At 38.8% G+C, this 12,917-nt stretch overlaps 1 protein-coding gene across 1 annotated transcript in view; it reads left to right on the top strand.

Moving 5' to 3' along the window:
• The first annotated feature begins 1,769 nt into the window (after positions 1 to 1,769).
• Positions 1,770 to 12,917, top strand: part of Arhgap29 (Rho GTPase activating protein 29) — a 48,552-nt gene continuing 37,404 nt past the window's right edge. The window contains exons 1-2 of the mRNA XM_013018325.1: positions 1,770 to 1,900; positions 6,786 to 7,022. Coding sequence (XP_012873779.1) covers positions 6,818 to 7,022 — 205 coding nt within the window. The 5' untranslated portion in view covers positions 1,770 to 1,900; positions 6,786 to 6,817. The remainder of the gene's footprint in view (positions 1,901 to 6,785; positions 7,023 to 12,917) is intronic.

Here is a 12,917-nt window from a genome sequence, read left to right as displayed (position 1 = left end):
TTTAATAACCCTAGCTATATTTTAACCACCTAATAATTCTTACAGATTTTTTCTGTAGGGCCAAACTTTGCTTCCTTGAACTCTCTGCAGGTCACTCTGTCTTCCACTATTGTGGGCCTTCAGAATCGTCTCCTGTTGGTACACTTCAGTTTTGAGTCATTGTTGATTTCATAAGTATATCATTCTTCAGTGGCACTTGGAATGTTTTTTAGGTGTCTTTCATATTACTAGTGATTTCAATCTTGGTACAGTTATGATTAAGGCTTTAGTGGGTGAAATTTTAAAAGTTAAGTCTGAAATATAATTATGGAGCTAGGTAAAAAAGAGCTTTCAGTTTTATCTTTTTCAAGTAACAACCTGGGAGGTGGATAATTAACTTCATTTCCCTCAGAACTTTTTGCTTGTGTGAAGTGCCCCTTCTCCTTCCTTTATCTGAGGGTGGTCTCTCTCTCTCTCTCTCTCTCTCTCTCTCTCTGTGTGTATATATATATCATCCTGGTTTTTGTCTCAGTTTTACTTATTTCTAACTTATTTTCTCCTTCACAAACTCCCTTGTCTCTGTAGTTCCTGTCTTCTTTGCTCTACTTTAATTTTTCTCCTTTTTTCCCCTCTATTTCCACAATTGTCTGTCTCTGTCTCTTACACCTTTCTTTGCTTCCCCCCCCCCCTCCTCTCTCCTCTCCTTCCTATGCCTCATCTTCTGTCCCATTCAGTATGGGAGTTTGAACTCAGGGCCTCATTGAGTTTGCCAGGCTGGCACACTACTCTTCAAGCTACTCCACTAATGCAGTTCAAAGATAGTTTAGTTTTGAGGTTCTCTGGGTATTTGTGGCACAAACTAGGTGTTCTGTTTGAGGGCTGATGGGATAAATTTGTGTGAGTCTGAAAAATCACGTTTGTCTTTCTACAAACAGCTTTTCCTGCAGTGGTTTGAAGTTAGAAGGTATCCCATTCTCCTGTCTCACTACCCCACTTGTCACTCTGCTACACGTTCGCCTCCTTATTTCTCTAATTTCACCGGTTGCTTGGTTTTTGCCCGTCTCTCTGTGCGTACACTCCCACTTGCTTTCCAGTTCTCACACTGTCCTGGGTCGTTTTCAGTTTGTCCTGTGTGTGGTCCTTTCTCTCTGTGCCCCAAGACTATGCACCGTCAGGCTGGCTGTGTTTCTGGGTTGTGCCAGCGCTGAGGTGGATCGCATGTTGCAGTGGAACGCTTGCTTGTGCTTTCCACCCGTGCTGCTTTCTCCGATCGTTCTTCCTTACTCCTTTTCTTTGAGGTGGTTTGCTAATGCGGTTGGAGAAAGTAGATAGGTAAAACCCGCCAGATAGTTGGCGGGTTTGGAGATAGCTAGCGCATTCTGGGAGGGTGCTGCCGGCGGGGTGCCCACTCCCTATGTGGCCACCTCTTGGGTTGCAGGGCTTGGGGAGGACGGCCAAAGGTGTCCCACAGAACTCTTACCAGAAATAATTTTCATCTGGGAATGCCCATTAGTTGGATTGAGGCTTCAGGTGACTTTCCCCCTTGCTGCCAGCAGCAGACTCGTCCCGCGGCACTAGGGACTGGGTCTGGGCTGGGGTACTGATGACAGCCGGCAAGCAAGTGGCCCCCACCTGCTGCAGGCCACGCCTCCACGGGCGCGAGCCAATGGGCTGGGGCGTGGGGGCAGGACTTTCCTGGAGGGGCGGGGCTGGGGCGGGCGCTCGCGGCTGGCGCGGTGGTGGCGGTGGCGGTGGCGGCGGCTGGGGTGGTGGCGGCGGCGGTCGCGGCTTGGCCGGGCATCCAAGGGCTGTGCATGGGGGATGGGGGCGGCGAGCTCGGGCCCGCAGAGACCGCGGCGGCGGCGGCGGCCGTGAGAGTTTGGCGGGCGTCCGCATCCGGGACGCAGGATGGAGCCCTGCGGTGAGTGAGAGGCTGCGGCTCGGGGGCTGCTGGCCCGCACTAGGTCGCCTGCGGCGGTGGCTGGCGAGCTAGCTGCACTCCGGGGTCCCGGCGGCCCTGGCGCGGGCCTCCGAGTGGAGGTGGTCGCGGGCAGGACCCGGGATGACGGGCTGGCGGGTCTTGGTGAGGGTCCCACGGGTCCTGCTGGGCACGAGGGGCCTAGGGAGGACCCGAGCCGCAGCTGGGTCACCGCCGAAGTGAGCTCGGAGCTCGGGGGAACGGCACTCCGCACGCCGGATGAGAACTTCTCGCCTGGCCGCTTGCTCGCTCGCTCGCTTGCTCGCTAGTGCGGCTCGCAGTCCCCGGGATGGGTCCAGTTATTTAACTCGTCTTTCCTTCGGGGAAACTGAGGCCAAGCCTGCCCAGCGCGCCGAGCAGTGCCCGACCACGGCCGGTCGTGAGCCGGGGCGCCGTTGGTCCCGCCACCCTGCGGGGCTCCTCACTCTTCGGGCAGCCCGGCCCCGGCCCCGAGGTATTTTAGGATTCCCTCCAGAATTGTTCTCCCAGGAGTCCTCGGGGTATTCTGCTTGAGCATTCTTCAGGCTCTCCAGATCGTCCCAGTTATGTGCTAGGCATATTTGCGGTCTTGAACTCGAGGGGACACATACTGACGGACGAGCCTCGTGAACCCCACATCTGGTTTTATCTTCTTCTCTTAAGAGAACTTGCCTAATTCCTTTTCTGGGGAAGGAAGTTCCCTTCAAAAGGCGATGCTGGGCGCCCCTTCCCTTCCCCTGGGTGTGGCGCGCAGGTCCCCGTCCCTTTGCCCAGCGTGGCCGTGCTCTTTGGCACGGGATAGCTCCGGCCGGCCAGAGGCTAGCCCTGCCTGCAGGAATGCTAGACATTTGGAGCGTGGGAGGCTGGGCAGCTTCCTATTTTTTAAGCAGACTGCGTCCAAACTGCGCAGGAATGAAGTGTATGTGTGGTGCATGCCTGCCTTGAGAAATTGTTTGCATATTACTAATAAAAACTGTCGTGTTCCCGTTCTGTTTTTATGGGGGGTGCTTATTAAAAATACAAAGACCTTCAGAATTAACGACTGATTTTTTTTTCAGTATCTTGAAATAGATTCTTACCAAGGCAGAAGTTGTGCTGAAATAGCAGATTTCTGAAATATCTAAAATAGTTCCTCAAGTAGAAATAATAAAGTGGGAAATATTAAGTACAGGTCTTTGCAGCATTTTATATGTCAGAGTTCAGTGACTAAAATAAAAATCACCCTTATTACAGTGTACATTATAGGGTTTTTGTGTATGGGACCATGGATATTTGATTGACGTGGGAATACTCGAGTTTTGGGAAAACCACCCTTTGGGAGATGAGGATGTTTGCATCCACAAATATTTTGCTCAAGAAATCTGTTTGCACAGTTCAAACTTCACTTGGAAGCAGTCTTGTAGGTTTCCATGAAATCAGTTAAGCCTCAGGGATTGTTTCCAGGGCTGTATTCTGGCTAGCAACCCATAGATACAGTGTGAAACTACAGTTTGTTTATTACTTAAGTGTGCTTAAAAACAATCTCCCACAATAAAGTACTGCTGGTAGTAGTGTCTTAGTCTTCTTGCTAGGTACCATGCTAAGTACTTTGCACACACTAGCACTTAAATTGCCAGTTAAATTGCCTGTTGTAGTCTGTTATTAACTACATTTTATGTTGCCACTAACTAGAGGATGTTCATTTTAATACATGGGAAAGTAGTGTATATGATCTTGAAAAATGTCTATTATCTAAACTTTCTCATCATTTTGAAAGTTTGGTTTAAATTGATTATTCAAAACATCTTTTCAATTGTAATGTTTCATTTAAAAAATTTTAAGTGCCAAAATAATAAAAACTAACAAAATTAGCACATTAATCATAGTGCTTTCTTAGAGGTAGAATAAATCCTTAATTTTTATAGCCATCTTTACCAATGGCAGTCACTAATTGTCTAAATTACTAAATTTAAAAGCTGCCAGAAAGTTAAACAGAAAAGTATAAACTGCAAAAGTGATTAAGTTTGTTAGTCTAATTTTCTTAGTGATTTGTAAAAGAGCTGTGCGCACAAAGCAGTTGAGTTTTATTGTTGTATTTTTGTTGGTGAAAAGGGGGATTTGGACATAATGCACAAATATTGCCACAGATTCATTTTAGAAATTAAGGATTATTATTAGATTATGAACTACTTTAAAAATTATATTCCCAGAAATAGTAAGTTGAAATTAACAAAAAGATTGCATAAGGGAGATTTAAAAGGTTTTGTAAAATGGTAGAGGTTCACCCTATTTATTTGATCAGGATTAAGAGAGGTGTTTTTAATAATCTTGTTTTCTTTCGTTTAGCTTCATATGCTTCTTTTTCAGAGAATTTTAGAGAATTAAAAAAATTCTAGCTAGTTAGAAGTATTTTATTATTACTCTATTTATTGTTTCTGTAAAAATCACTTGTAACTTCTAAGCCTATAAGTCCACAATTCTTTCTTCAGATTCCTTCATCCTTCAGAGTTTGAGAAAGCTATCCTTTATATGCTGAGCATTGTGCTGTGAGCAAGGAAACATGGTTAACTGACAGACCTGGGCTTGATTTTCTCCAGATTGTAGATTAGGTGGGAAGACATGAAGCATCTATTTGAACTCTGATTCATGCAATGATAGAAATTTATAGGATATTATTGACTTTGTAGTAGAGACCACTTGCTGAGGAATCTGCTATAGTTTGGTGGTGGTGGTATAGGGGGACTGCAAGTCATACAAGAAAGGAGATTTCTTTAATGAAGTGATCTCTGTGCTGAGCATAGTAGAAAGTAAACCAAGGAGAAAGAGAGAGGAATATTTCAAGCAGATAGAATTACATGTGGACAGGACCCCGAGTCAAATAGTTTGTATTTTTTTTTCAAGCTTTAGAGTCAAGTATAAAGTCAATTTAGTGAGTTACAACTTGCATTTTAAGACATGATATTAGAAAAAAATCCAAACACGTCACAGAAATCCTTAGGAAACACATGCATTCTTACATACAACAGCAACGGTATTCACAAGTATACTGGTTATGATGCAAAGTTATTTCATGCTGTAGGTAACAATAACTGTTATAAGAAGGAAGAGGAGGCATGTGTAGTAGGAGTGCTGAGAGCTAGGAATATGACTTCAGATGACAATGCAGAGGGAAGTGGGAAGTAGATCTCATTGTGACTTTTCACTTGTTCTTTGGGAGAGTTTTGAGCAGAGCAATGACATCATGAGATTTATGTTTGAAAAGTTCACTCACAATGTCTGTAATGGGACAAGAATTGATTTGGAGAGATCATCTGGAAATTAGTGCAGTAGCTCAGATCAGAAATAGGGGTAATTCACTAATGTAATAGTGAGACAGACAGATTAGAGAACTAATCAAGAAGGGAAAAAAATCTGAGTTGTGTTTGACAACGATAATAACAAAACTTTCAAGACAAAATATTTGAAAAACTTGGTTTTTGTCTTCGTTTTGTTTTGTTTTGAGACAGTCTCTTTTGCCATTGTAGCCCAGGCTGCTTTAGAACTCTCTATGTAGCCCAGGCTGTGTATTCTCAATCCTCCTATTCTATCACTAATACTAGGATTACAGGTGACAATGCTGAGCTAATTTAATTCCCCTAGTTGTTTCCTTTTTTATTTCAGGAAATACAAACTAAGTTAGGACTTGTAATTCTTGAAAAGTAAGGGGAGGATGAATAAGGAACAATGTAGAACTTTCTTGAGGGCCAGTGGACCAGGATTAGATTTTTAACAACAAAATATATTTTGTGATCCCTTGTGCTGAAACATTACCTTTTTATTATTCTGAAATCAAAATATATTTATTCTTAATCTCATATTTATTTGTTCATGCAGAGTATGTGAGAGAATCCTTAGAACTTAATTTCAGCAAACATATTTTTGATGAGCCTTGGTAAATCAGACATGTGTTCTTGTTCTCCTGTCTATGCATCTTTATGCTGCCATAACTGAACTTCTTTTATGTGCTGAATGGGTACTTCGGTCACATTCAATTTTTATAACAATTTTCCTAAGTAGGTGTTGTCAGGATGTTTTTCTCACTTTGTAAGTGAGCATAGAAAAGCAAAGAGATGATAAACAGCTTATCAGGTCATACAGTAGATGTTAGAGGAGGATTTTGAAGCATTTATTTTTTCAAAGCCCCTATTTCATCCTTATTTTTGAAGGTGATATTCTGGAGGCAAAATATGACCTTTCCTTCCGGCATGTGAAAGATCAGAGCAATATTTAAAAATTAAAAAAATTCTGTACCCCAGGAATTAAGAGGAAGTTATTTAGGAGCACAGAATTTGGTGTCAAGGTTGATTTAGGGTTTAATTCCCATTTTATCATCTAAGATTGCACACAAAACATCAACCTCTAAACCTCATGTTCCTCACTTGTGAAATGAATATCAGAATTGTCAAAATTACTGGACACTTCATAAATGGAAGCATTAGCTGGGCGTGGGTGGCTCATGCCCATAATCCTAGATACTTAGGAGACTTAGATCCAAGGATCGAGGTTCAAAGCCTGCCTGAGCAGGAAAGTTTGTGAGACTCTTATCTCCAATTAACCACCAGAAAACTGGAAGTGGTGCTGTGGCTCAAGTGGTAGAGCACTCGCCTTGAGCTGAAGAGCGCAGGGACAGCACCCAAGGCCAGGGTTCAAGCCCCATGACTGACCCCCCCCCCAAAAAAATGGAAGCATTAGAATTGCAGTGTTTTATTTATAAGATCTAAAAATAGGATTCTAAGGTGGGCCATGGGCTATTGGTAAAAACTTAGTATGTTTGCCTGGCTGATACAGTGTTTGTGTTTCTCTTTCTTGTTTTTGTTTCTTTCCCCCAAAGGATTTCAGTTTTTCTGACTGTTTAATGAGAGGATGATTGCTCACAAACAGAAAAAGGCAAAGAAAAAGCGTGTTTGGGCATCAGGCCAACTGTCTACTGATGTTACAACTTCTGAAATGGGGCTCAAGTCTGTAAGTTCCAACTCCATTTTTGACCCGGATTACATCAAGGAGTTGGTGAATGATATCAGGAAGTTCTCCCATATGTTACTATATTTGAAAGAAGCTATTCTTTCAGGTTTGTCAACTGTTTTTTCTTAGCATTCTTACTGGATAGTTTGTTAAGTTTGAATGCCAGTTTAACTACAGATAAGTGTGTATACTTTGGTAGGAACAGGATATTCTGCTTTAGTTATTTCATGACTTTTCCTCCCAAATGTTTGATGTTTACAATGTAAACCATTTTGTAGTCAGATAATAGCACAATGCACAATAAAAAGCTTTGTTTAGTGTGAGCAAGCAAGACAGTGAAAAAGAATTAGTTTCTTCTTACAGGTCCATTTTACATGGGAAAATTTGGAATCAATGGTGTTCTAACCTTTCTGTCAATGGTAATACACTGATTGGTTTTTAATAAGCAGATTCATGTTTGTAAATTACGTTGTTGATATTTTGCCTCAAATTCAGTTTTCCATATTATTGTCAAAATTTAAAAATGATTGCATTTGCATGAAACTTTTTCCGCAACAGTAAAATTTACTTCTCTTTTGCTGACCTGTAACCTTTTCTTAAGGTTAAGGGATAGTCACAGGATTTAGTCTCTGTCTAGAAATGGATAATGGAACATGAAACTCGATTCTTCTGAAGCAAAGGACTATATGCATTCCTAGAGCTTTCAACTCTTATATCTACCAAGGTCTCTAAACTTTCACTGTCCCTGTAATATTCAATTTGATTTCAGTAGTAATAGTTAGAAGCAGTTCCTGTTCTTTTGTGATAAATAGCAGTTTGTAATTGTTTATCTAGATAGAGAAAGTGAAGATTTCCAGTGGTATTTTGTATGAGACTCCTAGACATTCATAGACAAGTATCACATTTCAGCATATATTTCTGCATATGTGTTAAGTGTTTATGCTGATACATGTTTTGTAAAACAGAATCTAAAGTCACATCTTGTGCTGGTACTAAATTAAAATTTTATTTCTAAATAAGTTGAACTTTTTAGTATTAAAGCTTAGTATTTGTGTTAAAAAACGAATTAGAATAGCTTGAATTTGGTTTTGTTCCTAAAACAGTAGTCATACGTTCTTTTGAACTTGTGTAAATATTCGTAGAAAAGTTGTTTATGTTCTATTAATTTTAATAGTTTGATTTTGAAGCTAATTGTGGATTTATTAAATGTCAGTAAACATGTTATTGGTGAAAGATATCCTAAAGATATTACATTAGTAATATATTTCTTACCAAAATGACACATCTACCATTTATATAAAGAAGTATAATTTTGTAATAAAGATTTGTTAACCGGGTTAATTTTTTTAAAAAATTAAGTTTACATATAGTAAAATTTATCCTTTCTGGCGTCGTTTTCATTTCTGGTTAATTTTTTTAAGATGAAATTTAAAATGATAAATTAGTTGAAAATTTTACTTCATTTTAAGGTAAGACATTTTATTTAACACAGCAACTTAAGTTATTTTATTTTATTTATTTGTCGGTTGTGGGGCCTGAACTCTGGGGCCTGGGCGCTGTTTCTCAGCTCTTTAGCTCAAGGCTAGCGGTCTACCACTTGAGCCACAGCCCCAGTTCTATCTTTTTCTGTTTATGTGGTGCTGAGGAATCGAACCCAGGGTCTCATGCATGCAAGGCAAGCACTCTACTACTGAGCCACCTTCCCAGCCCTTTAAGTTGTTTAAATTAGTATAAGTAATATTTTAGTTAGAATTTCTGTTTATTGTTATTTTCCTTAGGGTATTTATATTCTTTAAAAATTCTTATGTAGTTATCTTTTGTTTCACAGATTTAAAATGAAGGTATTTTAAAGTGAGTTGGACCAGTTAAAAGTTTTTTTGTTTTAATTTATGATTAGATAATTCAAGAATTAGAAAGGAAGAGGATTGAAGTTATCCTGAGGAAAAAGAAAAAGAAAAGTATAAGATACAAAACCAGTGGGCCCGGTGGCTCACACCTATAATCCTAGCTACTCAGGAAGCTGAGATCTGAGGATCACAGGTTCAAAGCCAGCCCAGGCAGGAAAGTCTGTGAGACTCATCTCCATTAAACCACTAGAAAACCGGAAGTGGCGCTGTAGCTCAAGCAGTAGAGTGCTAGCCTTGAGCTGAAGAGTGCAGGGACAGTGCCCAAGCCCAGAGTTCAAACCCCACAACCGATTAAAAAAAAATACAAATTTTTATTAGTATTTTTGGCCACAGAATTTTCATTTTTTGCCCCAATTTGATTTTAATACTTGATTTGTAAATCATAGTTAAATGGACATATGTCTGCCCAACAAAAATCTATTGGAAATTTAACAAGAATTTGTTTTCTTTGTGTTGGATCATTGTTACCAAAGTCCAGAAATACTCTTAATTTGAGTTGTAGAACCTTTTGGTTTTGTTTTCTTTAAGGAAGCATGAATAAACATATGAAAGAAACCCATTGTAAAAGATAAGAATACTTAGTAGTATTCGTGTGTTTAATTTTGATCATGATTTTAGAGTATCAGACTGACTTATTTACAAGAATCACTGAGATTTAGTCTTCAGAAAGGCAGATGAAATAATAGGCCACAACTATTTCAGGTGGCAAAATTATACATATTCCTGTGGACAAAGGTCATGGATATTGAGAAATATCCTTGAACCTCTCTAATTACCACCATAGCAATAAACAGCGGCCAGGTTTTTCTCTTGGAGTGCAAGAGCCTTGTAAGTGTTTTCTCAGTGCCTTCCTCAATATTTAGTCTTGTCTCTTTACTATGAAGAGTACCAGTCTTTGACCTTGTTTGTTATATATTTATTCACATGCATTAGCTGTTTGCCCTTAAGTATAATGAATGTGACTATAGAGTTAAGTTACTTTCTTGTCTTATCAGAATATAATTTTTATGTTTGCATTAGCTGTAATGAGGTCATGATCTACAAATTCTTTTGACTATTGCCTCAAGTGTTTAATCATACAATTGAAGTTAGACTTAGATGAATAGACTTGTGATTAGTTTATGGTTATGGTCTCCTTTGTCTTCATAGTAGATAAGTAGAAATGATGTGCAGGTTGAGAATCCCTCATCCAAAACTCCAAAATTCAAAACTTTTTGAGCCCTTTGGCCATGCAAAAGTTTTAGAAGTCAAACATTTTGAATTTTGGATTTTCAGATTAGGGATGCCCAACTATTATAGTCTATGAAAATATTCCCAAAGTGAAAAACCCTAAAATTGGAAATATTTCTGGTCTCATTTGGATAAAGGATGCCATTTTTGATAAGGGACACTCAGCTTCTAAATTATATGTGATACTTTTCATTTTACAGAATACTTGCACACAGAAAAATGTTTAATCATGAGTTTTCCACAAAGGTAGATGCCTTTACTCTATTTCATGACATATATGTAATATGTCATAATATGTACATAAGTATGTATAACAAAGATCATGCACTTTTGTAAGTCTTCAAGTTTTGATAATTAATGACTTCCTTTGGAGCCCAGATGTTAATGGAGAAATGTATATTTTTTCCATGCTGTCTCAGCTCTGTCATATGGTAGACACTCTGCAAACACTGCTCAGTTTTCACTATTTCTTTAGCTAATTCTGTGGGAATTATCTCGTTTCATTCTGTGTATGATAGCCATGAGATTGTAGCCCTTCAGTTACAGTAGCTACTTTTCACATACTCAGTAGCAGATGTGGCTTGTAGCTTACCTTTACAGATCAAAGATACAGTACATTTTGTTATTTCAGAAACTTCTGGCAAATAGTGCTGGTATAGACATTTGGCCTTCATTAGTATTGAGATGAGTTCTTAAGTTACAAATAAAATTTATATTCGAAGAGTACACCTGAAATCCTAGCGACTCAGGAGATCTGAGGATTATAGTTCAAAGCCATCTTAGGAAGGAAAGTCCATGAGACTCTCCAATTAACCAGCCAAATGCAAGAAGTACAACTGTGGCTCACAGTGGTGAAGCACAAACCTTGAGCCAGAAAGCTAAAGGACAGTGCCCAGGCCCTCAGTTCAAACCCCAGGAATGGCACAAGAAAGGAAAGGAAAGGAACAAAAAGGGGAAAGGAGAGGGGAGGGGAGAAGAAGGGAAGGGAAAAATAAGAATGAGGATGTGGCACTTGTACCACATGCTGTCATTTTATCATTTTGTGATTCAAGGTTTGATTGATGTTGGAGACTGTTCTGATTTATGTACAGTACTTAGCTAAAGACAGCTGAATATTTGTTTCAAAATTGTGTGATGCATTTTACAGAGTATCCCTTCTCCCTTTGCCCCATGCCATCCATTCTGTGATTTTTTTGTGTGTGAATTTTATGATAGGTATTTTAAATGTGACATTAATGTAAGTTTTCCAAATAAGGACTTTGAAGCTCATATTGTAATAGTGATTAAGGAACTGATTAGAAAAAAAAAAAGTGTTTGTCAAAGGGCTCTGTGCAGCCAACAGTTTTAATATATGCATGAAGTCTTTCTTCCTTTTTCTTTTTCTTCCTTTTTTTTTCCAGTCCTGGAGCTTGAACTCAAGGCCTAGATGATATTCCTGAGTGTTTTTGCTCAATGATGGTGATTTATTAGTTGAACCACATTTTTACTTTCAGCTTTTTGGTGATTAATTGGAGATATGAGTCTCACAGACTTTCCTGCCTGGGATGGCTTCATACTATGATCCTCAGATCTCAGCCTCCTGAGTTTATAGGCTAATAAGATTATAAGCATGAGCCACTGGTACATGGTTGAATTTTTATTTTAACTTACAAATAAAAATATGTGAGACCTTAATATGAGAGATCCTGAGATTGTGAAAACATTCCATTCTTACTTTGATATATAGGGTAAGTGGTTTTGTGACAAGTGGTTTTGAGTTTGGTTGATCTTACACAAGTAGCAGGTGTGGAATTCCCTGTTTTAGATCTCTTGCCAATGCCATTAGATACATTATGAATAATTACCGGGATAATTTTGGCATCTTACGTTAAAACATTGAAGGTACTCACTTTTGTATGTGCACTTGGTGTTTATTGATGATTCTGTAGATTACTATGGAGTGTGAGTATTCAGGTTTATAGTTGCTCTTTAAGAAGTATTGTGTTCCATAATTCAAATAACAGTCTTAAATGTTCTTCTAGCTTATGTGGTAATTTTAAAGTATGTCTTTGTGACACATTTCCCCATTCCTAAGTAGTACAGTATTAATTAGCAAATCTTTTCAGTTTTGTTAGAAGGAATAGTGCACATTGTCTGCTTTTTCTGCTATTTGCTACTTGGAAGTATTGACTATCATTATAAAGTATGTTGAAAGGAAAAACAATGGTCTAATGACTCCTGTAAGCTTTATCTTTCAATTATATAGCTATATATATATATACACTTCAAATGGATTTTAATGAAAGTTACTATTGTGACTATGGTTGCCTTCCTTTTCTGATGTCTTCCCCCTTTCTTTTTCTTTTTTTTGATGGGGGAGGAATGGTGGTGGTTTTTAAATAGGCTAGGGAAAAACATAGATTTATTACCAGTTTCAGATAAACTAGTTAACATTTTTAAAAAATGTTTTCAAATTTAAGAGTATATTTTTATTCTATAAAACATAATCTGGAAAAAATTATGCTAAGTGGAGTAAGTCAAATTCAGAGAGACAAAATTATGCTGAGTTAGAGTAAGTCAGACTCACATATCTGAACGTTAGGTATAAATTAAAAATGTGTATGAAAAACATACAGGATCATATGCTTTTATACACAAATATATTGACTATAAGTATGATATACTCAGGGAAGGATTGCAATAGTGTAACTCCTTTAAGTTGCTAACTTAAAAGTTAGCAATATGAATACCACGAAGCAGAAATGTGTTGTCAGGAGGCAAGGAGAGTTCAGTGGGAGGCAGGGCAGATGAGTGGAGAAAGGATGGATAAATGCAGTCCATGTTCAGTGTGCATATATGGCTGTGTGTAATATGTAACATATTAA

The sequence above is a fragment of the Dipodomys ordii genome, unplaced genomic scaffold (genome assembly GCF_000151885.1).
Source record: "Dipodomys ordii isolate 6190 unplaced genomic scaffold, Dord_2.0 Scaffold39, whole genome shotgun sequence".
In the NCBI taxonomy this organism is placed as follows: Eukaryota; Metazoa; Chordata; class Mammalia; order Rodentia; family Heteromyidae; genus Dipodomys; species Dipodomys ordii.
This window is presented reverse-complemented; position numbering and strand designations above follow the sequence as displayed.